The sequence below is a fragment of the Natator depressus genome, chromosome 17 (genome assembly GCF_965152275.1).
Source record: "Natator depressus isolate rNatDep1 chromosome 17, rNatDep2.hap1, whole genome shotgun sequence".
In the NCBI taxonomy this organism is placed as follows: Eukaryota; Metazoa; Chordata; order Testudines; family Cheloniidae; genus Natator; species Natator depressus.
The window spans coordinates 22,062,810-22,088,010 of NC_134250.1; the positions used below are offsets into that span (position 1 = coordinate 22,062,810).

Genomic DNA, 25,201 nt, shown 5'->3' on the forward strand with positions numbered 1-25,201 from the left:
ATAAATTATCAGCAACCGAAAAGAGCCCCATGCAGTGGTTTGTGCCCTGAAACAAACCATGTTCATAATCAGTCTTCAGGGCATGGAGATTTCAGGCTAGTCCAGTGAAAGAACCAGGGTAGGAAGAAGTAATAAGGTCCAGATACCACCACAGCCCGGGGGGGCTGGTTCAGACGCTTCCTAGAGTGTTACCCTGGGCTTGTTTTTAAACTGGCCCTGTTCTAGTGCTGGTGCTCTAAACTACCAAGCAATTTAGCAGCAGTAACGAGTCACTTTGCTGTACCTTGGTTGGGCTTGTGTTTGTCAATGGCCCTTTCCTCTTTTTCTAGCCCAGTTATGCTGGGCCTGAGTTTTCCAAGCTCTCCCACTGTTCTCTGCTGTGATTAGCAAATACCAAAGCTGCCTAGTGACCAGGCCGCTGCTCTAAAGGACCCCATCTGCTTATTGCACAGAGACCTTCCGCTGCCCGGCTTCCTCTGTAGCGGCTGGGTGAGAACTGTGCGCGTTGCAAACCTGAGTGGGCTACAGTACATGAATGTTGACAGGGGTGGGAGGCTGGGTTTTTTAATTACAAATGAAAACTTAGATCATTCCTGGTGCAGCTGGTGGGGATTTTTAGTGTGAATGTGCAATTTTTTCCCTTGCTTATGTCATTGATTTAAAATAAAAACAAAATTGTGCTCGATTCTGGCTGTTCTTGCACCCGTTGCTTTGTGTCCCAGGCAGCCCCAGCTCCACCCTGGCTGGCCATGCCTGTGAGATGGAAAGGGCAGGCTCAGGCAGCAACAGCCACTCTGCGCCGTTCGCCGTTTGAGAGCAGCATTTCTCAAATGTAGCTGTTCTTGTTCATCAGGTTCTTCGGGTTCTTCCTGTGGCCACAACAGCCTCCTGGGCAGAGATGGGGCAAGCCGCAAAGCAGCACCCCCTCCCTGCAGCATACAGGGTGGGCTTCAGCCCCCCTCTCCTGATTCAGAGACTCAGATGGCAGGCTTCCCCTCCTCCCCCCCGCCCCTTCAGTTGCAGGGCTCTTGCTTTGGCTATAGGGTTCTGGGGACAAGTTCAACCTCTTTCCCCCCCACCCCCCTTCAGCCTTGGGGCTCTGGCAGTGGGATCCATGATTCAGCCCCCACATCTTTGGTTGCAGGGCTCTGGGCTTCAGCCCCCCACCCCAAATCCAGCCATGGGGCTCTGGGCTTCAGCCCGGCCAGTCTTACTGGGCACCATGGTCAAGAGGCAAGGAGCGGGGTGAGCCTGAAGTGCAAGGCTGCAGAAGGGAGCTTGACAATGGAGGGGGGAAGCAGCGGGGACCCAGGGGAGGATGAAGAGGCAGTGGGGGCTGGGGGATCTCTGGGGGGAGGTTGTGGAGGCCTAAGGGGATGCATGAGGGGCAGGGAGAGGCATTGGGGGCCAGAGGTGATGGGTGGGGGTCAAGGGCACCAAAATAAATTTTGAGTCTGCAAAAAACCCCTGCACACCTAAATTACAATGATTTGGACGTGCATATTTATTATTTTTTCCTAAAGTTAGGAAAATGTCAGAGCAGCCATCAGCAGCAGTTGGTGGCCACACTCTGAGGCCACCACCAAGTGTTGAGAACCCCTGTGTGGCTGCCTGCCTAGTGCTCATCAGACTGCGGCCATCCCCTTGATCCTGTCAGCTGCTGGATTGCTTTCCTGTCAGCTGCTGCTCACAGATCAATCCTTGTGTGTGGTTAATACAGCAAAATTGGTAGAACCTTCCTGCACTGAATCAATCCTGCCCTCACTAGAATAATCTCAAGACCCTGTGTCTAGTAGGATGCTCTTTACCCTTAGTCTGTGTGACGATGTGACGCAGCAGGGAGGGGGGAGTGTTGACCTGGGAATGTGCCCTGGGGACGGGAGACCTGAGAGCCTGTCACCTGAGCCAGGAGGGGGAGGGGGAGGTAACACCTCTGCCCAGGAATGTGGACGGAGGCTGCAGCAGGGAACCTGCTCGGTGGGTTTAGTTTCAGTTTGGGGCTGGGTGGAGGAACACAGGGAACCCCAGGGCTGGGGTCTAAGCTCCCTGCTCCCCCAGAAGGACTTCACTGAGGGGTCCTGGGTGTACCCACAAGCTCTGTTTTGGACTGTGTTCCTGTTGTCCAATAAACCTTCTGTTTTACTGGCTGGCTGAGAGTCTCAGTGAATCCCAGGAAGAGGGGTGCAGGGCCTGGACTCCCCCACACTCCGTGACAACTGGTGGCAGCGGTGGGATCTACTGCACCCCGTGAACGGCGCTTCCTGCAGTAAGTGACTGGGGAACAGTAAAACGAAGGGGGATTGACGGGGACCAGGCGTGCTGAAGATTCAGAGAGAGACGGTTTCAGGGGGCGGTTAACCCCTGGGAGTGTGTGACCAGAGAGAAGGACTTTTGCAGTAACAGGGTCCCCCGGGGGATTGCAGCGAGCGGTCCCAGGGGCGGAGGAGTCTGCAGCTCGACCCTGGCAAAGAGGTGGTGACCTCAAGAAGGACTGGCACACTAGGAGGGGTCAGACTGCTGCCCAGGACACCCCGAGACCCTTCCTACCTATGCCTGGGGGAGGGGTTGTGGGAAGCCCAGCGAATACCGAGGGCCCCCTGACCCCAGCAGCCAGCAGGGGATCCTCCCAGCGGAGCTCCCCATCCCTGGAGCGGATGCGGCTGGAATGGGAGAGGGAGAGGAAAATGAGGGAGCTGGAGGATCATGAAAAACAACGTCAACATGAGGAGAAACAACGTCAACATGAGCAGGAGGAGAAGGAGAAACAACGTCAACATGAGCAGGAGGAGAAGGAGAGGGAGCGTCAGGAGAAGGAGAGGGAACGTCAGGAGAAGGAGAGGGAACGTCAACATGAGCAGCAGGAGAAGGAGAAACAAAGACAGCATGAACTGGAGCTGGCCAGGCTGAGGAGCAGTGGGGCCCCGGCTGCGGTGAGTGAGGGGGGACCCAAGACTGCAAGGAGCTTTGATAAGTGCTTCCTGGCCCAGCGGAAGGAGGGGGAGGACATGGATAGCTTCCTGACGGCCTTTGAGAATGCCTGCGAGCTGCACAGGGTTGACCCTGCAGACAGGCTCCAGTTCCTCACCCCCTTACTGGACCCCAAAGCCGTGGAGGTCTACAGCCGGATGACAGGGGCAGAGGCAGGGGACTATGAACTGTTCAAACAGGCCCTGCTCCGTGAGTTTGGGCTGACCCCCGAGATGTACCGGAGAAGGTTCCGGAGTCAGCGTAAAACGCCTGAGGTCACCTACCTACAACTGGTCAACAGGATGCAGGGATATGCCCGCAAGTGGACAGCGGGGGCCCAAACTAAAGAGGACCTGCTTGACCTGTTTGTACTGGAGCACCTGTATGAACAGTGCCCTTCCGACCTGAGGCTGTGGCTGGTGGACAAAAAGCTCGCGAACCCCCAGCATGCAGGGCAGCTGGCCGACGAGTTTGTGAACAGTCGGTCAGGGGGTAGCCGGGAGGAGTCCCAAAAGAACAGGCCCCCCCCGATGCAGAGAGAGAGTCACCATGGGGCCTCCCAGCGGGGAAATAGGGAGAACCCCCTCCAAAGGGGAACGCCTGGTGTCGGGCCCCTCCGACCCGTTCGAGGGGACCAACGTGACCTGAGCTGCTATCACTGTGGCCAGAGAGGCCACGTACGGGCCCAGTGCCCCGGGCTCCGGGACAAACTGAGCAGACCCAACCTACCCAGGGTTAACTGGGTAGGGACTCAGCTGGACGAGGGGCAGGCGACCCAGGAAAGGGGGGCTACCAGTTTGCCACCTGCTCAGGAGGGAAGAGTACCCCCAGCCAGCCCCGCCAGAGGGCTGGAGGCTCTGGACTCAGGGTGCTCGGTTTACAGGGTGGGTGCGGGGCTGTCCCTCCGGAGAGAGTGCCTTGTTCCCCTGGAGGTGGATGGGAGGAAGGTCAATGGATACTGGGATACGGGCGCGGAGGTGACGCTGGCCCGGCCCGAGGTGGTGGCCCCAGATCGGGTGGTGCCCAACACCTACCTGACCCTGACGGGGGTGGGCGGGACCCCATTTAAGGTGCCCGTGGCAAGGGTACACCTGAAATGGGGGACCAAGGAGGGCCCCAAGGATGTGGGGGTACACCACCATTTGCCCACTGAAGTTTTGATGGGGGGGGACCTAGAGGACTGGCCAAGCGACCCCCAGACCGCCCTGGTTGTGACCCGTAGCCAGAGCCGGCGAGGGGCCCTGCGACCTGACCCTGGGGAGGGTACCACACTGGAGGCGCGAGACCCTACTCGGGTGGGGAGGGAGCGCCGAGGGGCACGGCTCAGAGAGGCTGCGGCCTCAGACCTGGCCACGGAGGGGGAACTGGGCCCCATCCCTTCCCCAGCCGCTGAGTTCCAGGCCGAGTTGAGGAAAGATCCCTCCTTGCAGAAGCTCAGGGACCTGGCCGACCTCAGTGAGGGACGGACCATGAGGAGAGGCTGCCAGGAGAGGTTCCTGTGGGAGAAGGGGTTCCTGTACCGAGAATGGGCTCCCCCAGGGGAAGGGGAGTCCTGTGGGATCAGGAGGCAGCTGGTGGTCCCCCAGAAGTACCGCCGCAAGCTCCTGTCCCTGGCCCATGACATCCCCCTCGCAGGGCACCAGGGAATCCGGCGCACCCGGCAGAGGTTGCTACAGAACTTTTACTGGCCCGGGGTCTTTACCACCGTCCGGCAGTATTGCCGATCCTGTGACCCCTGTCAGAGGGTGGGGAAGGCCCGGGACAAGGGGAAAGTGGCGTTGAGACCTTTGCCCATCATAGAGGAGCCTTTCCAGAAGGTGGCCATGGACATCGTGGGGCCTCTCAGCAAGACGACCCGGTCGGGGAAGAAATACATTCTGGTGGTGGTAGATTTCGCCACCCGCTACCCCGAGGCAGTGCCCTTAGCTTCCATTGAAGCAGACACCATGGCAGATGCGCTCCTGACCATTTTCAGCCGAGTGGGGTTCCCCAGGGAAGTCTTGACAGACCAAGGCTCCAACTTCATGTCGGCCCTGCTCCGGTGCTTGTGGGAGAAATGTGGGGTCCGGCATGACTGGGCCTCAGCGTATCACCCCCAGTCCAATGGGCTGGTGGAGAGGTTTAACGGGACGCTAAAGATGATGCTGAAAACCTTTATGAACCAGCACCCGCAGGATTGGGACAAGTACTTACCTCACCTGCTGTTCGCGTACAGGGAGGTGCCCCAGGAGTCTACCGGATTTTCGCCTTTCGAACTGTTATATGGAAGGAGGGTGAGGGGCCCCCTGGACCTGATGAGAGACGAGTGGGAGGGGAAGGCCACTCCCGATGGAGAGTCAGTGGTGGAGTATGTCCTGACCTTCCGAGAGAGACTGGCTGAACTCATGGGCCTGGCCAGGGAGAATCTGGCCAGAGCCCAGAGGAAGCAGAAGGTCTGGTATGACCGCACGGCGCGGGCCCGGGCCTACGCCACCGGGGATCAGGTGATGGTTCTCATCCCCGTGAGAAAGAACAAACTACAGGCCGCCTGGGAGGGCCCGTTCAAGGTCGTCAAGCAGCTCAATGAGGTAAACTATGTGGTGGAGCTGTCGAACCGGGCCCACCACCGCCGGGTGTACCATGTGAATATGATGAAGCCATATTATGCCAGGGGGAATGTGGTGTTAGCTGTGTGTGGTCAGTGGGAGGAGCAGGGAGATGACCCTTTAGTAGATCTATTCCCGGGGACCAGAGCTGGTTCCCCCCTGGAAACAATCCCCCTCTCGGATCAGCTCACCCCTGCCCAGCAAGCTGAGGTCAGGGGGGTGCTGCATCCGTACCGACAGCTGTTTTCCAACCAGCCTGGACGCACTAATCTGACTGTCCACCGGGTGCAGACAGGGTCGCACCCGCCGATAAGATGCTCCCCCTTCCGAGTCACAGGGAAAACTGCTCAGGACCTGGAAAGAGAGGTCCGGGACATGCTGGCTTTGGGGGTGATCCAGCCATCGGCCAGCCCTTGGGCCTCGCCGGTGGTGCTGGTCCCCAAAAAGGATGGGTCAGTCCGGTTCTGTGTGGACTATCGGAAGCTCAATGCCATCACTGTATCGGATGCCTACCCCATGCCCAGGCCGGACGAGCTCCTAGACAAGCTGGGAGGAGCTCGGTACCTTACCACCATGGACCTTACAAAGGGCTACTGGCAGGTGCCGCTGGATGCAGATGCCCGGCTGAAATCGGCCTTTATCACCCCTCTGGGGCTCTATGAGTTTCTGACCCTGCCTTTCGGCCTCAAGGGAGCGCCGGCCACCTTCCAGCGCCTGGTGGACCAGCTCCTGAGGGGGATGGAGAGTTTTGCCGTGGCGTATATTGACGACATCTGTGTCTTTAGCCAGACCTGGGAGGACCACGTGTCCCAGGTTAGACAAGTGCTGGACCGACTCCAGGGGGCTGGGCTGACTGTCAAAGCGGAGAAGTGCAAGGTGGGGATGGCTGAAGTATCTTACCTGGGCCATCGGGTGGGGAGCGGCCGCCTAAAGCCAGAACCGGCCAAGGTGGAGGTGATCAGAGACTGGCCCGCTCCCCACACCAAAAAGCAGGTCCAAGCCTTTATTGGGATGGCAGGATACTACCGAAGATTTGTGCCCCACTTTAGCGCCATAGCCACCCCCATCACTGAGCTATGCAAGAAGGGGAAGCCAGACAAGGTGGTCTGGACCGAGCAGTGCCAGGAGGCTTTCCGGGCGCTGAAGGAGGCTCTGGTCAGTGGCCCAGTTCTAGCAAACCCAGACTTTGACAAGCCCTTTGTGGTGTTCACCGACGCCTCCGACACGGGACTGGGGGCGGTGTTAATGCAGGAGGGTGAAAAGGGGGAGAGACACCCCATCGTGTATCTGAGCAAGAAGTTGCTACCCCGGGAGCAACACTATGCGGCCATCGAGAAGGAGTGCCTGGCCATGGTGTGGGCCCTCAAGAAACTAGAGCCCTATCTCTTCGGGCGACACTTCACCGTGTACACCGACCACTCTCCCCTGACCTGGCTGCACCAGATGAAAGGAGCCAACGCCAAGCTCCTGAGGTGGAGCCTGCTCCTGCAGGATTACGACATGGATGTGGTCCATGTGAAGGGAAGTGCCAACCTGATAGCGGATGCGCTGTCCCGGAGAGGGGGCCCCGAACTTCCCCAGGTCACTGGTCACAGTGACCCCGCTCAGTTCAGTCTCGAAGGGGGGAGAGATGTGACGATGTGACGCAGCAGGGAGGGGGGAGTGTTGACCTGGGAATGTGCCCTGGGGACGGGAGACCTGAGAGCCTGTCACCTGAGCCAGGAGGGGGAGGGGGAGGTGACACCTTGCCCAGGAATGTGGACGGAGGCTGCAGCAGGGAACCTGCTCGGTGGGTTTAGTTTCAGTTTGGGGCTGGGTGGAGGAACACAGGGAACCCCAGGGCTGGGGGTCTAAGCTCCCTGCTCCCCCAGAAGGACTTCACTGAGGGGTCCTGGGTGTACCCACAAGCTCTGTTTTGGACTGTGTTCCTGTTGTCCAATAAACCTTCTGTTTTACTGGCTGGCTGAGAGTCTCAGTGAATCCCAGGAAGAGGGGTGCAGGGCCTGGACTCCCCCACACTCCGTGACAGTCTGCAAATAGTACACAAAAGTGTGTCCTAGCCTGACCCAGGGGGAATGCATCACACATCAGCTGTAGGAAGAGAGGTCCTGTGCCCCTTAGTCTGGTGGTAAAAGTGGCTGTAGGTGGGTGGTGTGTGGCTGTGCCAAAGCTGAAGGTCCCCTGGTTCTAGCTAGAAATATGATCCATGCTGCTTGGAGGAGGCCAGGAAGAGAGGAACGTCGTAATTGCCAGATGCTCAGACCTGAAGACCATCAAAGCCAGTGTCCTGTCTGCCAGCTGCCAGTACCAGACGCTTCACAGGAAGGTGCAAGAAACTGCCCCTTAAGTAAGAATCTGTTCTCCACAAGAGGTTTCCTCCTAAACCATCAGGCAGGTCTCTCTCAGTTAATGCATTAACTAGACTAAGAACGGTCAGACCAATGGTCCATCTAGCCCAATATCCGGTCTTCTGACAGTGGCCAATGCCAGGTGCCCCAGAGGGAATAAACAGAACAGGTCACCATAAAGTGAACCCTCTGGTTACCCATTCCTGGCTTCTGGCAAACAGAGGCTAGGGACACCATCCTGGCTAATAGCTCTTGTTGGACCTATCCGCCATGAATTCAATCTCCTTTTTTTTAAATCCTGTTATAGTTTTGGCCTTCACAACATCCTCTGGCAAAGAGTTCCACAGGTTGACTATGCGTTGTGTGAAGAAATACTTCCGTTTGTTTTAAACCTAGTGCCTATTAATTTCATTTGGTGACCCTGAGTTCTTGTGTTATGAAAATGAGTAACACTTACTTACTTTCTCCACACCAGTTGTGATTTTATAGACCTCTATCATATCCCCCCTAGTCATCTCTTTTCCAAGCTGAAAAGTCCCAGTCTTATTAATCTCTCCTCATACAGAAGCTGTTCCAAACCCCTAATCGTTTGTGTTCTTTTCTGAACCTTTTCCAATTCCAATATATCTTTTTTGAGATGGGACAACCACATTTGCACGCAGTATTCAAGATGTGGGAATACTGTGGATTTATATAGAGGCAATATGATATTTTCTGTCTTATTATCTATCCCTTTTTTAATGATTTCCAACATTGTTGGCTTTTTTGACAGCTGCTGCACATTGAGCAGATGTTTTCAGAGAACGATCCACACTGACTCCAAGATCTCTTTCTTGAGTGGTAACAGCTAATTTAGACCCCATCATTTTATATGTAGAGTTGGGATGATGTTTTCCAATGTGCATTTCTTTGCATTTATCAACATTGAATTTCATCTGCCATTCTGTTGCCCAGTCACCCAGTTTTGCAAGATCCCTTTGTAGCTCTTCGCAGTCTGCCTGGGACTTAACTATCTTGAGTAGTTTTGTATCATCTGCAAATTTTGCCACCTCACTGTTTACCCCTTTTTCCAGGTCATTGTTGAATAGGACTGGTCCCAGTACAGACCCCTACCCTTTGTTTCCTATTTGTTACCCTTTGTTGTTTTTAACCAGTTACTGATCTATGAGGGGACCTTCCCTCTTATCCCATGACAGCTTACTATGCTTAAGAGCCTTTGATGAGGGTCCTTGGTCAAAGGCTTTCTGAAAATCTCTCAGTACACTTTATCCACTAGAGTCCCCTTTGTCCACATGCTTGTTAACCCCCTCAAAGAATTCTAGTAGGTCGGTGAGGCATGATTTCCCTTTACTAAAACCATTACTAAAAACATGCATCCAATGAAGTGAGCTGTAGCTCACAAAAGCTTATGCTCTAATAAATTTGTTAGTCTCTAAGGTGCCACAAGTCCTCCTTTTCTTAAAAACATGTTGACTCTTCCCCAACAAAGTACATTCATCTCTGTGTCTGACAATTCTGTTCTTTACTATAGTTTCAGTGAGTTTGCCTGGTACTGAAGTGAGGCTTACCAGCCTCTGGAGCCCTTTTTAAAAATTGGCATCACATTAGCTATCCTCCAGGCATTTGGTACAGAAACTGATTTAAATGACAGGTTATAAACCACAGTTAGTAGTTCTGCACTTTCACCTTTGAGTTCCTTCAGAAGTCTTGGGGGAATGCCATCTGGTCCTGGTAACTTATGATAAATTAAATAGTAAATTTGTTCCCAAACCTCCTCTAATGACACCTCAATCTGGGACAGTTCCTCAGCTTTGTCACCTAAAGAAAATGGCTCAGGTGTCAATCTACCTCACATCCTCAGCCGTGAAGAACGATGCAAAAAATTCATGTACCTGCTCTGCTACGGCCATATCAACCTCAAGTGCTCGTTAGCAGCTCAATTGTCCAGTAGCCCCAATGGTTGTTTAGCAGGCTTCCTGCTTCTGGTGTACTTAAAAATCTTTTTGCTCTTACTTTTTGAGGCTTTGGGCTAGCTGTTCTTTAAATTCTTTTTTGGCCTTCCTAATTATAACTTTGGATAGTCTTGTTAAATGTCCACTGCCTTTTAATTTTACTAAATCTGTGGCCACATTTCATCCCTTGGGACTGAGTTTACAGCTTAGGTACAAATTGTGAGGAAAAAAATCTTTTTGAATTGGTCATTTTTAATAGAATGGTCCCTTCAAATAGGAGACAGGAAGAAAAAGGAAGCCAAGGCTGGTGTTTTGAACTGGGGCCTACCCTTAGATACCTGCTGGATAACCAAGAGCATTTGTGTGAAGTACTGAACTCAGCCATCAATGGCAGTGCTGGCTTCGGTACCTCCACTTCTGTCACAGCAGCCCCTAAGTGAGTCGTCATTTCAAGGATAACTTGAGCCATGTTGAAAATCAGGCCCCTCTAAGGTGTCAAGTGAAACACCCAAGTACACTGGTCACTTGTGAAAACCAGGGCTCGATGTTTCAGCCTCTCTGTAGGGTGCCTTGGTTTCCAGAGTTCTGCAGTCCTTTTACTCAGCTGGCCCAACGGCTGCAGGCAGAAAGAATGCAAATTTCTCACTGAGCTTATTTCAGTCCAGTGAGCAAACTCATGGCCCATGGAACACGAGCACAGAAATAGCTGGCTGTGCTCCTCAGCGAGGGGGAGAGCCTAGAGCCCCCAGCACTGGAACAGTTGCAGGGTTTATGAGGGAGCAGATTTCATTGTCCAAGCTAAACACACCGGCTCAGGAGCTCCTGCCTGGAGTTTCTCTCACTGGCAGCCTTGAACTCTCAGTGGGTTCTGGTGGGCTAGGGCTTAGCCAGTAACCCAGGATTCTTCCCCATTTCATCACTGTAACCTGCACTTCTCTCTCCAGGCACTGCCCTGCTGTACACAAGGGAGGGCTGCGTTGTGCTCACGTGCAGGGGGAGTGCAGGAGGGGTGAAGCTGTGGGTGGTGACGGGAGGTAGCCCAGTGCACAGCACTGACAGAACTCGACAGAGACATAGGGCAGGGAAGAGCAAGCACTGAGGGTAGTCATTTGGCAGTTGAAATTCCTCCGCCCAAGGCTGTCCTGGGGCTGGCTGCTAATGACAGGCAGCAGTGCTCATGGCTCACAGAGAAAGGCTTATGAAAACAGCCACAGATCTGCCCCCGTTGAGTTCAGCTGCTCTATCCACAGCTCCTCTTCCTCACCCCAACCCACTGCAGTGCTGCTTCCCATGTGTAGCCAGTGTCCGCTTTCTCCCCCTCCAAAACTGCCAAGCTCTCACCTAAAGGCTTGGCTGGCCTCCAGCGACAGAAGAGACCAGCAAGAGTCAGGCAAAGTTGATGCTCAACCCCTCACAGGAGCAGAAGTCAGGGAGGCCAGAAAGCAGTTCTGGATTGAGAGACAGGAAGGACCATACAACAACATAGCCTGGCCCATGCCTGTCTGCTGGCCAAGACACCTGCTTGCAAAGGGGAGCTGACGGATTGCTTTGAGTGGAGTCATTGGAGAGCCCTTGGTTTGTATCTTACTCTCATAGAAGAGCCAATTGAGAGCGCAAGTTGGAGTCTGAGCAAATGCGCAGGTGGTGTCCCTGGGGCCCGCACTGCAGCAGCATTTCTACAGTCTGGGCTCAGAGAAACTTACTCAAGACAAAACCTGAAAGGGGTTGGAAAGCTTTACTCCCACCCTGACCCAGGCTGGGTGCATTGCTGGGGCCCCAGCACCCCCAGCAGCTGGACTGGCAGCGGGTTAGACATCCCCCTTCGACAGCAAAAACATCCTGTTCGGACCAGCCCCATGGAGGGAAAGCTTGCCAGCAGGACAGGCCCAACGCAGCAAGGGCCTCCAGCCTCAGGGCTCCAAGTTCTGCCAGCAGGATAGGCAGGCGGCTGGCAGAAGCCTGGCTCTAAGGCTGCCACCACAGGGCCACCGCTGCTCTTGTCAAGAGTCCTCATTTCACACACCGGCTCTTCTTGCGGGCAGCGAGAGGGCCCCTTCCCTCTCCATCCTGGGATCTCTCTGCTCCACCGTCCACCTCGGCAAGAAGGGAGCTGGAAGCAACAGCCGGAGGAGAGCCCAAAGCAGCAAGAGTTACTGGTGGGACAAAGTCACCTTCCCAACAGAGTAGTGCCCCAGCTGCCCCTCCAACAGACTGGCCGTCCCACCACTAGACATTGTTCCCCAGCCTTGCTTCTATTGACACTGACAACTCCACTAATCCCGACTCCTCCTGCCCAGCCCCGGCCCTTGGATTCAGCACAATCTGACCAAGGCTCTTGCTGCTGTTCCCATCTTCCCCCGCCCCCACCCCAAGCTACTTTCTCTCCCAACTCTTCCCTCCCCCACTGCCAGCTCTGACCTCCATCACCTCCCTCAGCTGGCTCCCCTCCCCTCCCCTCCAATCTATGCCCTTCCCTAAGGCCCTACAGCTCACTGCCTCCTGCTGTCCCTCCTCCCAGCTAGAGGGTAACCTCGCCTCAGGGTCAATGAGCTCCTTCAAACCCACTTTTTGCAGGAATCCAGCCCCCTGGTTCCCCCCCCCAGCCCAGGTGCTGCAGGACAGCGGGCCTTGTCGGACAGCCTTCACAATGGAAATGCAACATAGTTCCTATTTTTAAGGAAGGGAAAAAGTGTGATCCAGGTAACTACAGGCCTGTTAGTTTGACATCTGTAGTATGCAAGGTCTTGGAAAAAATTTTGAAGGAGAAAGTAGTTAAGGACATTGAGGTCAATGGTAATTGGGACAAAATACAACATGGTTTTACAAAAGGTAAATTGTGTCAAACCAACTCAGCAAGATGCAGCATGCCCAGGGCATGGTGCTGCCAGCCTCTCCGCACCACATCCAACAGAGGATTTCTAACCAGAGCCTTTAAGGCAGTGCTAGGCCCTGCAAAAGAACAGAGGGCAAGCCCCAGCCCCTTGCCCCTATAAGGTGGATAGAAAGCTGGCTAGATTGTCAGGCTCAACGGGTAGTGATCAATGGCTCCATGTCTAGTTGGCAGATGGTATCAAGTGGAGCGCCCCAAGGGTCGGTCCTGGGGTCAGTTTTGTTCAATATCTTCATAAATGATCTGGAGGATGGTGTGGATTGCACCCTCAGCAAGTTTGCAGATGACACTAAACTGGGAGGAGAGGTAGATATGCTGGAGGGTCGGGATAGGATACAGAGGGGCCTAGACAAATTGGGGGATTGGGCCAAAAGAAATCTGATGAGGTTTAACAAGGACAAGTGCAGAGTCCTGCACTTAGGACGGAAGAATCCCATGCACCGCTACAGACTAGGGACCGAATGGCTCGGCAGCAGTTCTGCAGAAAAGGACCTAGGGGTTACAGTGGAAAAGAAGCTGGATATGAGTCAACAGTGTGCCCTTGTTGCCAAGAAGGCTAATGGCATTTTGGGCTGTATAAGTAGGGGCATTGCCAGCAGATTGAGGGACGTGATTGTTCCCCTCTATTCGACACTGGTGAGGCCTCATCTGGAGTAGTGTGTCCAGTTTTGGGCCCCACACTACAAGAAGGATATGGAAAAATTGGAAAGAGTCCAGTGGAGGGCAACAAAAATGATTAGGGGACTGGAACACATGACTTATGAGGAGAGGCTGAGGGAACTGGGGATGTTTAGTCTTCAGAAGAGAAGAATGAGGGGGGGATTTGATAGCTGCTTTCAACTTCCTGAAAGGGGGTTCCAAAGAGGATGGCTCTAGACTGTTCTCAGTGGTAGCAGATGACAGAACAAGGAGTAATGGTCTCAAGTTGCAGTGGGGGAGATTTAGGTTGGATATTAGGAAAAACTTTTTCACTAGGAGAGTGGTGAAACACTGGAATGCGTTACCTAGGGAGGTGGTGGAATCTCCTTTCTTAGAAGTTTTTAAGGCCCGGCTTGACAAAGCTCTGGCTGGGATGATTTAGTTGGGATTGGTCCTGCTTTGAGCAGGGGGTTGGACGAGATGACCTCCTGAGGTCCCTGCCAAGCTTGATATTCTATGATTCTAGCCGCAGAGCTCTCACCTGGAGGAGTCCTGGCTGTTGCATTCCTGCTGCCTCTCCAGCACGGCAACAAAGAAGCCGTTTGTCAGCGTCGCTGTGGGGCAGGCTCGGAGGCAGCACTCCGCACCTGGGAAGGTGGCGAGGCCTCGATGGGGCCAGGAAGGCAGCACGTTTACCAACCTGTGAGCGGGGGCAAGATCACAACAAAGCTCAGTGACCCAGCCAGCCACTGCCCGCTCTGCTGCAGGGCACCAACCCAGAGGCTTAAGTGCCCCGCTGGCCAGCTGCCTGTGACAGTGAGGTGGGGAAACCTGCCTCTTTGGAACCACTGGCTAGAGCCCCCGGGCCTCAGAGCTGCCCCAAACGATGCCCTCAGTCCCCTTCCCCCCCCCCCCCCCCAACAGGAAACACAGGGAGCAGATACAAACAATGCTGCCTGGCTTGTCCCCCGCCCAGTGGGCAATTCCACTTCCATCTAGCCGCAGGCACCCACACACACTGTTTATTGTAGACCCAGCTACAGCCCAAGTGTCGGTACCTGAATGCTGTGCCGTGCTCCTGGAGCACATCCCACACCACATCCTCGTTCTCCTCCTGCTGCACCGAGCAGGTGGAGTAAGCCAGGCGCTGGAGGGCAGGGAAGCGCAGGGCATGGCTCAGGGCCTTGCGCTGGAACCCAGCCAGCGCCCGCAGCCGCTCCAAGCTGGGGGCACTCTCCTCAGCTGGCAGCCGGTTCACCATTCCTGGGGGGAGAGACAGTCAGAGAGGCATGGACAAGCTGGGCTCCAATTCAGGCACCCGTATCACCCAGCTGCTGGGCTCCCCTCTGTTCCAGGCTTTGCATCCAAAGGTCTATTCTCCACCAACCCTACTGACTTCAGTGTATCCTGTGGGGAGAATCAGGGCCCCAGGATTCTTCCCATAGGCTGGAATGGGCAGCCCTAGATGGAAGCAGAGCTTTAGAGAGATACTCAGACAGGTACACCAGATGAGTATAACTACCACCCTGTTTGTACTGCAGAGGCCTGGCCTACCCCCACCCCTTACCTGAGCCGCTGCATGAGGGGTCCAGGAGAATGTAGGTCACATTGTTGTACTTGGGGTCACTGGGGTCAATTGTCAGGAAGTCCTGATTGGCCAGTTCACAACAGCTAACCCCAGCCTGCACCAGCATGGTGCTCATGGTGGCCAAGCGGTTGGGGTCCAGGTCAAAGGCGAAGATCTGCCTGAATGTAATGCCCCAAAGAGGAATACAGGAATCATTACCTGGCAGACAGGGCCCTACCTTCATTGCCAGACCCACAACCCCAGGCACGCAGAAATTCTCTGACAACCAAAGCAGTTTTGGCCAAGTACATCCTTAAGTCGATTAACCCACTTCCCCCAGGGGTATAGCACCTCCTTCCCACCACTGCAGGAGGAGCCGGAGCACAGCTGGCAGCATGTTGGGGGAGGAGGGGTTTCACCTTTCTCTGCAGTGGGTGGGTACAGGTCACTTGCCAGGAACATCTGGGTATATCTTAATAGTTTCTCTGCCATTGCAGGGGTCTCGGGCACTGCTGCACCTTGGTCCCTCCTATCCTTTCCCCATGGCACACAACAGTCTAGTCTCTGGTGGGCTGTAATGCTTCGGTCTCATTCTGGCTGTTGGGTTAGTGTGCAGATGCTGGTGGTCTGAGACGTACAGCAAGCCAAAGCAGATGATATGATGGTCCCTTCTGGCCTATGACTCTATATTAACGGCTGCCAATCGGAGTCTTTGGTTGCTTTTAAGTCCCTCCCCAAGCCTCACTCTCCAGCTGGTGCTCTGCCAGCAGTCCCCACAGACGCTGCCCTGTGCTGGACTGATTTCAGAGAAGGACAGAGCTAATAAGACAAGCTGACAACAATTCCCAGTTCCCACATGTGAGAGCCAAAATGCCCGCTCCCCCAGTGCTTGCCCCTTTCCCTTGTGTAGTCCTGCTTTCCTAGGCTTCTGTAGGACCCAGAGGGCTCTGAGCAGAACTGAGGCCAAAGACAGTGTGCATCCCTCCGTCCCAGGGAATCACAGAATCATAGACTTTAAGGTCAGAAGGGACCATTATGATGGTCTAGTCTGACCTCCTGCACGACGCAGGCCACAGAATCTCATCCACCCACTCCTGTAACAAACTTTTAACCCATGTCTGAGCTATTGAAGTCCTCAAATTGTGGTTTAAAGACTTTGAGGTGTAGAGAATCCTCCAGCAGTGACCCATGGCCCATGCTGCAGAGGAAGGTGAAAAAAATCCCGGGCCTCTGCCAATCTGCCCTGGATGAAAATTCCTTCCCGACCCCAAATATGGCGATCAGCTAAACCCTGAGCAAGTGGGCAAGCCTCACCAGCCAGACACCCAGGAAAGAATTCTCTCAGATCCCACCCCATCTAACATCCCATCATGGGCCATTGGGCATATTTACCGCTAATAGTCAAAGATCAATTCATTGCCACAATTAGGCTATCCCATATCATCCCTTCCATAAACTTATCAAGCTTAGTCTTGAAGTCAGATGTGTCTTTTGCCCCCACTGCTTCCCTTGGAAGGCTACTCCAGAACTTCACTCCTCTGATGGTTAGAAACCTTCGTCTAATTTCAAGTCTAAACTTCCTGATGGCCAGTTTATATCCATTTCTTCTTGTGTCCACATTGGTATGGAGCTTAAATAATTCTTCTCCCTCCGTGGTATTTATCCCTCTGATATATTTATAGAGAGCAACCATATCTCCCCTCAGCCTTCTTTTGGTTAGGCTAAACAAGCCAAGCTCTTTGAGTCTCCTTTCATAAGACAGGTTTTCCATTCCTCGGATCATCCTAGTAGTCCTTCTCTGTACCTGTTCCACTCTGAATTCATCTTTCTTAAACATGGGTGACCAGAACTGCACACAGTATTCCAGATGAGGTCTCACCAGTGCCTTGTATAACGGTACCAACACCTCCTTATCTCTACTGGAAATACCTCGCCTGACGCATCCCAAGACCGCATTAGCTTTTTTCACAGCAATATCACACTGGCGGCTCATAGTCATCCTGCGATCAACCAATACTCCGAGGTCCTTCTCCTCCTCTGTTCCTTCCAAGTGATGTGTCCCCCGTTTATAACAAAAATTCTTGTTATTAATTCCTAAATGCATGACCTTGCACTTTTCACTATTAAATTTCATCCTATTACTATTACTCCAGTTTACAAAGTCATCCAGATCCTCCTGTATGATATCCCGGTCCTTCTCTAAATTGGCAATACCTCCCAGCTGTGTCTCATCTGCAAACTTCATTAGCACATTCCCGCTTTTTGTGCCAAGGTCAGTAATAAAAAGATTAAATAAGATTGGTCCCGGAGGAACTCCACTAGTAACTTCCTTCCAGCCTGACAGTTCACCTTTCAGTGTGACCCATTATAGTCTCCCCTTTAACCTGTTCCTTATCCACCTTTCATTTTCATATTGATCCCCATCTTTTCCAATTTAACTAATAATTCCCCATGTGGCACGGTATCAAATGCCTTACTGAAATCTAGGTAAATTAGATCCACTGCATTTCCTTTGTCTAAAAAAATCTGTTACCTTCTCAAAGAAAGATCAGGTTGGTTTGGCACGATCTACCTTTTGTAAAACCATGTTGTACTTTGTCCCAATTACCATTGACCTCAATGTCCTTAACTACTTTCTCCTTCAAAATTTTTTCCAAGACCTTGCATACTACAGATGTCAAACTAACAGGCCTGTAGTTACCCGGATCACATTTTTTCCCTTTCTTAAAAACAGGAACTATGTTAGCAATTCTCCAGTCATACGGTACAACCCCTGAGTTTACAGATTCATTAAAATTTTTTGCTAATGGGCTTCCAATTACATGTGCCAGTTCCTTTAATATTCTTGGATGAAGATTATCTGGGCCCCCCAATTTAGTCCCATTAAGCTGTTCAAGTTTGGCTTCTATCTCGGATGTGGTAATATCTGCCTCCATATCCTCCTTCCCATTTGTTGTCCTACCATTATCCCTAAACTCCTCATTAAAGACTGAGGCAAAGTATTTGTTTATATATTGGGCCATGCCTAGATTATCCTTAACCTCCACTCCATCCTCAGTCTTCAGCGGTCCCACTTCTTCTTTCTTTGTTTTCTTATTTATATGGCTATAGAACCTTTTACTATTGCTTTTAATTCCCTTTGCAAGAGTCCAACTCTGCATGGCTTTTGGCCTTTCTCACTTTATCCCTACATGTTCTGACCTCAGTAAGGTAGCTTTCCTTGCTGATCCCTCCCTTCTGCTTTTTCTTAATCACCTCTCTAGGATGCTTAGAATCACAGAATATTAGGGTTGGAAGGGACCTTAGGAGGTCATCTAGTCCAACCTCCTGCTCAAACCAGGACCAATCCCCAACTAAATCATTCCAGCCAGGGCTTTATCAAGCCTGACCTTAAAAACCTCTAAGGAAGGAGATTCCACCACCTCCCTAGGTAACGCATTCCAGTGCTTCACCACCCTCCTAGTGAAAAAGTTTTTCCTGATATCCAACCTAAACCTCCCCCACTGCAACTTGAGACCATTACTCCTTGTTCTGTCATCTGCTACCACTGAGAACAGTCTAGATCCATCCTCTTTGGAACCCCCTTTCAGGTAGTTGAAAGCAGCTATCAAATCCCCCCTCATTCTTCTGTTCCGCGGACTAAACAATCCCAGTTCCCTCAGCCTCTCCTCATAAGTCATGTGTTGCAGTCCCCTAATCATTTTTTTGCCCTCCACTGGACTTGTTCCAATTTTTCCACATCCTTCTTGTAGCGTGGGGCCCAAAACTGGACACAGTACTCCAGATGAGGCCTCACCAATGTCGAATATAGGGGAACAATCACATCCCTCGATCTGCGGGCAATGCCCCTACTTATACAGCCCAAAACGCCAAAATCCTTGCTCATCCAGCTTGGTCTACAACTCCTGCCTATGAATTTTTTCCCCTTTCTTGGGATGCAGGCTTCTGATAGTTTCTGCAGCTTTTACTTTGAAGTAATTCCAGGCCTCCTCCGCCTTTAGATCCACAAGTTCTTCAGTCCAATCCACTTCCCTAACTAATTTCCTTAAATTTTTTTAAGTTAGCTCTTTTGAAATCAAAAACCCTAGTCACAGATCTATTTTTGTTTATCCTTCCATTTAGTTTGAACTGAATTAGCTCATGATCGCTTGAACTAAGGTTGTCCCCTACAACCATTTCTTCTATGAGGTCCTCACTATTCACCAAAACCAAATCTAAAATGGCACCCCCTCTTGTTGGTTCAGTGACTACTTGGTGAAGGAATCCATCAGCTATCGCATCTGGGAATATCTGAGCCCTATTATTATTATTACTACTACTAGCACTTGTCCTCCAGTCTATATCTGGGAAATTAAAGTCTCCCATGATCACACAATTCCCATTAGTATTTACTTCATTAAAAACATTAAAGAGGTCTCTATCCATATCCAGATCGGATCCCAGTGGTCTATAGCACATCCCAGGGCAGGCTCTAGTAGCTTTCTTCCCCAATGTGATTTGTGCCCAGACAGACTGTCTTATCCATTCCATCACTTCTTATTTACAGTCGACCTCCTCATTGATATACAATGCTACTCCACCACCTTTGCCTTTATTTCTGTCTTTCCTAAACATCACATACCCTTCAATACCGGTACTCCAGCCATGACTACTATTCCACCATGTTTCTGTTATCCCTATAATATCTGGTTTCACTTCCTGCACCAGTAGCTCTAGTTCCTCCATTTTGTTACCTAGGCTCCTTGCATTGGTGTACAAACATCTTAATTTTTGCTGTTTGGCCTCGTTCACATTCTTTACCCGCATAGGCACAGACATTCTACAGCCAATATTACCTATTAGACTGCTATGTACACTGCCCTTCTTCCTTATGTCCATTCTCCTACCCACGGCTGTATGCTTTACTTCGTTTTCTTCCCTCTCAACGTTAAAATCCGGCATGGAGACTACCTGGACATCTCCCAACCATTTCCCCCAGATTCCTAGTTTAAAGCTCTCTTGATCAGTTGTACCATCCTCCATCCTAGAAGTCTATTTCCCTCCTTACTCGGGTGAAGTCCATCCCGAAAGAACGGTCTTCTGTCCATGAATGCTTTCCAGTGGCCATACATCCCAAGGCCCTCCTTACAGCACCACTGCCTGAGCCATCTGTTGATCATCATAATCTTATCACACCTTTGTTGCCCTTCTCTAGGAACAGGCAGAATCCCACTGAAGATCACCTGAGCCTTAATTTCCTTAAGCATCTTCCCCAGCCTGGCAGTCTCCCTTGATACATTCCAGCGAGAATCTAGCCATATCATTTGTTCCCACATAAAGGACAATCAGTGGATTCTTTCCTGCTCCCATTAGGAGCCTCTTCAGCCTCAGGTCCACATCCCATATCTTAGCACCCGGCAGACAGCACACCCTTCTGTTCTCTGGATCAGCTCTTGTTACAGGCTTGTCTATTCTTCTAAGTAAGGAGTCCCCAATCACGTAGACCTGCCTTTTCCTGGTGATGGTGCGATTCTCCAGTCTACCCCCTGTTCCCTCTGGCCGCAAGTCCTCTTGATTCCTATTGTCCCTTGCAATCCTCTGCAAACCCATCGCATATCCTCCTGGGGCTCATCTTTGGTGTTATCTCCATTGACTCTTGCCCTCTTCCAATAGGACTAGCTGGTCTTCTCTTTTTCCTTGCCCTCTCACCTTCAGTGACCACCTGCAGTGCCCCTTCTTCATTTTCCAACTCCGCAAACCTGTTCCTGAGCTCTGTTTCTCCTTCACTAGCCCGTCTTTTCCTCTGCCTGGTTCTTAGTCACATGCTTCCAACTGTCCACTTTCCTCACCCAGCAGTCTCCCCTCAGAGTTCTTTGGTCCTACTTCCATCTGCAAGTCTGAGCTTTTCCCTTCAGCCTCCTCATGTCTTTGCTCCATCATCCACTCGAACCCCCTTCTAAACTCGACCAGAGTTTCCACCTGCATCTCCAATCCTCGGATCTTCTCTTCCATCAGCTCTATCAGGTGGCACTTCATGCAGACAAAACTCTTTTCAGGTACCCCCTCCAGGATCACGTACATGCCACAGCTTCTACATCCAGTCCTCTTCATTGTGTCTTCCACTGCCTGGGTCACTACCACTGCTGCCTCTGTGTCTGTCATAGCCTTCTCACCTAAGTCCTGTTAGTCTGGGAAACAACCACCACCACCCATAGCATAAACAACCCCCAACAAGCACCACAACACTGCCAGAACACCACACACTCCCTTCACTAGCCTGTCTGTTCCTCTGCCTGGCTCTTAGTCTTCCCCACAAACTCCCCCAACAGAATTCCCACTCAAACTCCCCTGTTTACAGCTCTGTTTGCTGGCTCCTGTACCGCTGCAGCTGTCTGTTCCTCATCAGAACGGCTGCTAGGCCAGGGCTTCAGTGCCCAGCACTGGGAAAACTGCTTATCACAACAGCAGGCAGCCCTCACCCACACAGCTCTGTCCCGCAGCTCACACTCACCCCTTGTTCTTCAGGATGGCGGCCATGTGGCTGGTCTTGTTCCCGGGGGCAGCACAGGCATCGATTACATGGGCCTCTGAGGGGGGACTCAGAAGGAAGGCAGGAAGGCAGCTGGCCTGGAAGAGAGACCACCAGGCACAGCTCTGCACCTGCAGTACCTACCTCCCCAATATACACATTTACCCAATCTCTTCAGACAGCTCCCCTAAGTCATTCCACAGCCATAGAATCCACCCCCGCCTGGGGAATCAAAACTGCCATAAAAATACAACCGTCACCCTCCTAGTTATGGAGATAGCCTTCCAACACAGAGTAATCAATGCAGTGACAGCTGCCTCAGTCTGCAGCAAGCCGGAGACTGACACAAATTGCTCTCATTTGTCTTATGGGGTATTGACATTTAACTAGCATCATGAGGTTTCAGAGTTGATAGGCTAACTATGTCATTGCTCTTTAGCAGAAACACCCAGCTGGAGTCCTTACCCCGCAACCCCAAACTGCCTCCTGCATCTCTCAGTTTGCCCCAGGCAATTTCTACAGTGCAGTTAGGAGCTGTCAGTACAAAAATCTCCAGCATTTTGAGAACTATGGGAACTGCATGATCCTTCAGGGTCGTATCTGGGCCATTCTGCCCCATTAAAGGTCACCACTTAGATCTATCTTAAGTTGCTGCACCAGAAAGCCACAGAATTTAGCTTTAGTTTGCTAAAAAGTACGTGTGGGTTGTGGCCTAAAAACAACACCCAGTCTTCCTGTATAGCCTTGTGACACCCATCACCATACCTCACTCCATTCCACAGCAGAACCACCCCTTGGCACTTCTCCCCTTAGCCTGAGTTTTCCATCCTCACCACAGTGTCACCCGAGCCCCACACCTTGTCCTGCAGTATGATATGCCCTGCGACGTATAGCCGGTTCTCATGGAAGTCTGTCTGTGGCGGGAAGACAAGCAGCTCCGGCAGGTGGGGATCCAGGAGGAACTGCTTCCCTGAGAGGGAGCTCAGCTCCTCCATTCTACCCAGAGACAGCAAGGGGCGGGGAAGGAGAAGACTGATTTAGTGGAGCACACATCCTGATTCCCCCAAGCTCAAAAGTCCTTCAGAGGCCAGCTACAGATTTCCCACTTTCTCATTAGCCCACTAAAGCCCATACCCCAACCCCATCTCAAGGCCAGCCAAGTAGCTGACCAGAATCCAGGGCAGCGCATCACTCTAGAAGCTCCAACCCATCCATTGCCAATATTGAAGATAGTGTCCCTACCCCTCTCATTCTCTTCCACACACAAGGCTCTACTACTCCCCTTCACAAAGAGGATGGCTTATGGCTTCCTGCAGTGCCAACCCTTGATTGTCTGGAAGGTCGCTACAGTAGGTGCAAGGCCTCCCCCATCTCAGGCTATCAGCTTGGCAGGTCAGTGAAGACCAGAGCGCACAGGGTCATGGGACAGGCTAGGATGGCTTTACCTGGCTGCCCTGCCCAAGTAGGAGTAGCCCTGGCGTTTGAAGTAGTCAACCACATCATCCTTGCAAGTTTTCAGGGTGTTCACTCGGACGTACCGTGGCACTTGAGGGGCTGGGGAACCAAAAACAAACAGGTTACACACAGACACACACACACGCACACAGACACACACAATCCCCTTTCCCAAATCACCCGAGATACAAGAATACTCCAGCTTGTTCCGAGTATCAGAGAGAGATGGAAGGGACAGATCAGGTAATGTCTAGCCCAGTCTGAAGGTCCATTTACTAAGTTACAGGTTAACCAGGAGCCCAACTCAAACAGACCCAATGCCCAGAAGAATGAACCTGGAAACCACTGCCCCATACATGACCCTTATCCCTAGTGAAATGATGGCACAAATACAGAGAATAGCCTTGAAGAAACCAGGAACTACAGTACACCCTCCCACTGGAGAAACAGTCACAACCTACCATCCGGGCAGAGGTGGGCATAGGAATCCTGCTGAGTCTCCCGCTACAATGGGATTCCCAGTCTAGAAGCCCACCTGCTGGGGAAAGCCCCCACACTCACCTTGGATCATCCCATCTGTGGGCACCAGCAGATCCTCGTTGCAGCTCACCTTCCTGCGCACCTTGAGACGGGCAAGTTCTGCCTGCAGCCGAGCCCTGTGCTTCAGCACCAGCACCTTCCAGCGGCCTCCGCACTTCAGACCCTTGCCAAAGAGCAGGTCATACACCAGCACCTGCGGCAAGACAGAGTGGGTCAGGCCCAGCCCAGTGCCACCAGCCTAGGGCATCCCCCTGAGATAGCCTGGGCAGGGCCAGGCTTTACCTTGGCCAAGTGGGGAGGCAGCTTCTTCTCAGCCTTCAGCAGGGCAGCCCCGGCCATGATGGAGTCCAGCACCAGCGAGTAGCGCAGGGTCTCGGACACCAGGGCATAGAGCTGCTTCACGTTCTGTGGGGAACAGACCCGGTGAGCCTAGAGGCCCAGCCCCCCTGCCTGGCTCTGCCCCCCAATAACCCCAACTCCTGCCCCTGGCATGGTCAGTCTGGGAGCCCAGCCCCCCATCCCAGCTCTGCCCCCTAATAACCCCAACTCCTGCCCCCCCCCCTGTGAGCCCAGCCCCCCAATAACCCCAACTCCTACCCCCAGCATGGTCAGTCTGGGAGCCCAGCCCAGCTCTGCCCCCCAATAACCCCAACTCCTGCCCCCAGCCCCGTGAGCCTGGGGGCCCAGCCCCCCTATAATCCCAACTCCTGCCCCCCACCCTGTGAGCCTGGGGGCCCAGCCCCCCAATAACCCCAACTCCTGCCCCCCACCCTGTGAGCCTGGGGGCCCAGCCCCCCAATAACCCCAACTCCTGCCCCTGGCATGGTCAGTCTGGGAGCCCAGCCCAGCTCTGCCCCCCCAATAACCCCAACTCCTGCCCCCCACCCTGTGAGCCTGGGGGCCCAGCCCCCCATCCCAGCTCTGCCCCCCAATAACCCCAACTCCTGCCCCCCACCCTGTGAGCCTGGGGCCCAGCCCCCCAATAACCCCAACTCCTGCCCCCTTTCCGGCTCCGCTGACACCCCACGCCCCAGGCCGGAGCGGGGCGGCGCGGGGGTCCGGGCCCGGTACCTGGAAGCGGCTCTTGTACACCAGAGTCTTGAGGGCGCCCTCCCGGCGCTGCAGCCCCGCCAGGACAGAGGCGGCTGCGCTGTAGAGCGCCATGGCCCGGCCCGGCCCCCGTACTCAGCCGCGCGACCCGAGCCGCCTCAGCCACGCGCCACAGCCGGCGGGCCCGACTTCCGGCAGTGCCGCTCCACGAGGCCCCGCCCCCTCCTGTGGCCCCACCCCGAGAAGCGCGCGACAGGAGCGTGATCAGCGAGGACATGCGCACGAGTCCCGTGCATTGTGGGTAACAGCAGGCGTCCCGCGCTGGACGGTTCTGGCTGAGGCCAGGCTGGGACTTGGCGCCGGGACCCTGATTCCATCTTAGGGTGGCCAACTTTCTAATTGCCCCGCCCCTTCCCTAGGCCCCGCCCACACTCACTCCAGCCCCCCCCCGTTGCTCGCTCTCCCCCACCCTCACTCACTTCCACTGGGGTGGGGCTGGGGATGAGGGGGTTGGAGTGCAGGAGGGGCTGCGGGCGGGAGTTTGGGTGTGGGAGGGGGCTCAGGCCTGGGGTGCGGGCTCTGGGATGGAGTTTGGGTGGGGGCTCTGGGATGGGGCTGGGGATGAGGGGGTTGGAGTGCAGGAGGGGCTGCGGGCGGGAGTTTGGGTGTGGGAGGGGGCTCAGGGCTGGGGTGCGGGCTC

At 53.3% G+C, this 25,201-nt stretch overlaps 1 protein-coding gene across 1 annotated transcript; it reads right to left on the minus strand.

Moving 5' to 3' along the window:
- Positions 1-8,545: 8,545 nt before the first annotated feature.
- Positions 8,546-24,702, minus strand: NSUN5 (NOP2/Sun RNA methyltransferase 5). Its single transcript, XM_074974630.1, has 10 exons — positions 24,523-24,702; positions 23,734-23,856; positions 23,473-23,644; positions 22,902-23,010; positions 22,314-22,452; positions 21,439-21,554; positions 14,949-15,127; positions 14,440-14,644; positions 13,923-14,081; positions 8,546-11,962 (listed from the first exon to the last, which is right to left on the minus strand). The coding sequence occupies exons 1-10, from the start codon at positions 24,613-24,615 to the stop codon at positions 11,863-11,865; spliced, it is 1,395 nt and encodes a 464-aa protein (XP_074830731.1). The 5' UTR covers positions 24,616-24,702; the 3' UTR covers positions 8,546-11,862.
- Positions 24,703-25,201: the final 499 nt, after the last annotated feature.

Bases quoted from the DNA above. Each gene is read 5' to 3' on its own strand.
- NSUN5 (XM_074974630.1), bottom strand. From the start codon at position 24,615: ATGGCGCTCTACAGCGCAGCCGCCTCTGTCCTGGCGGGGCTGCAGCGC. The intron at 23,645-23,733 runs GTAAAGCCTGGC...GTCTTGCCGCAG, and splicing joins TGCCTCCCCACTTGGCCAAG to GTGCTGGTGTATGACCTGCT. The intron at 14,082-14,439 runs GTACCGACACTT...CCCCGCTCACAG, and splicing joins GAGCACGGCACAGCATTCAG to GTTGGTAAACGTGCTGCCTT.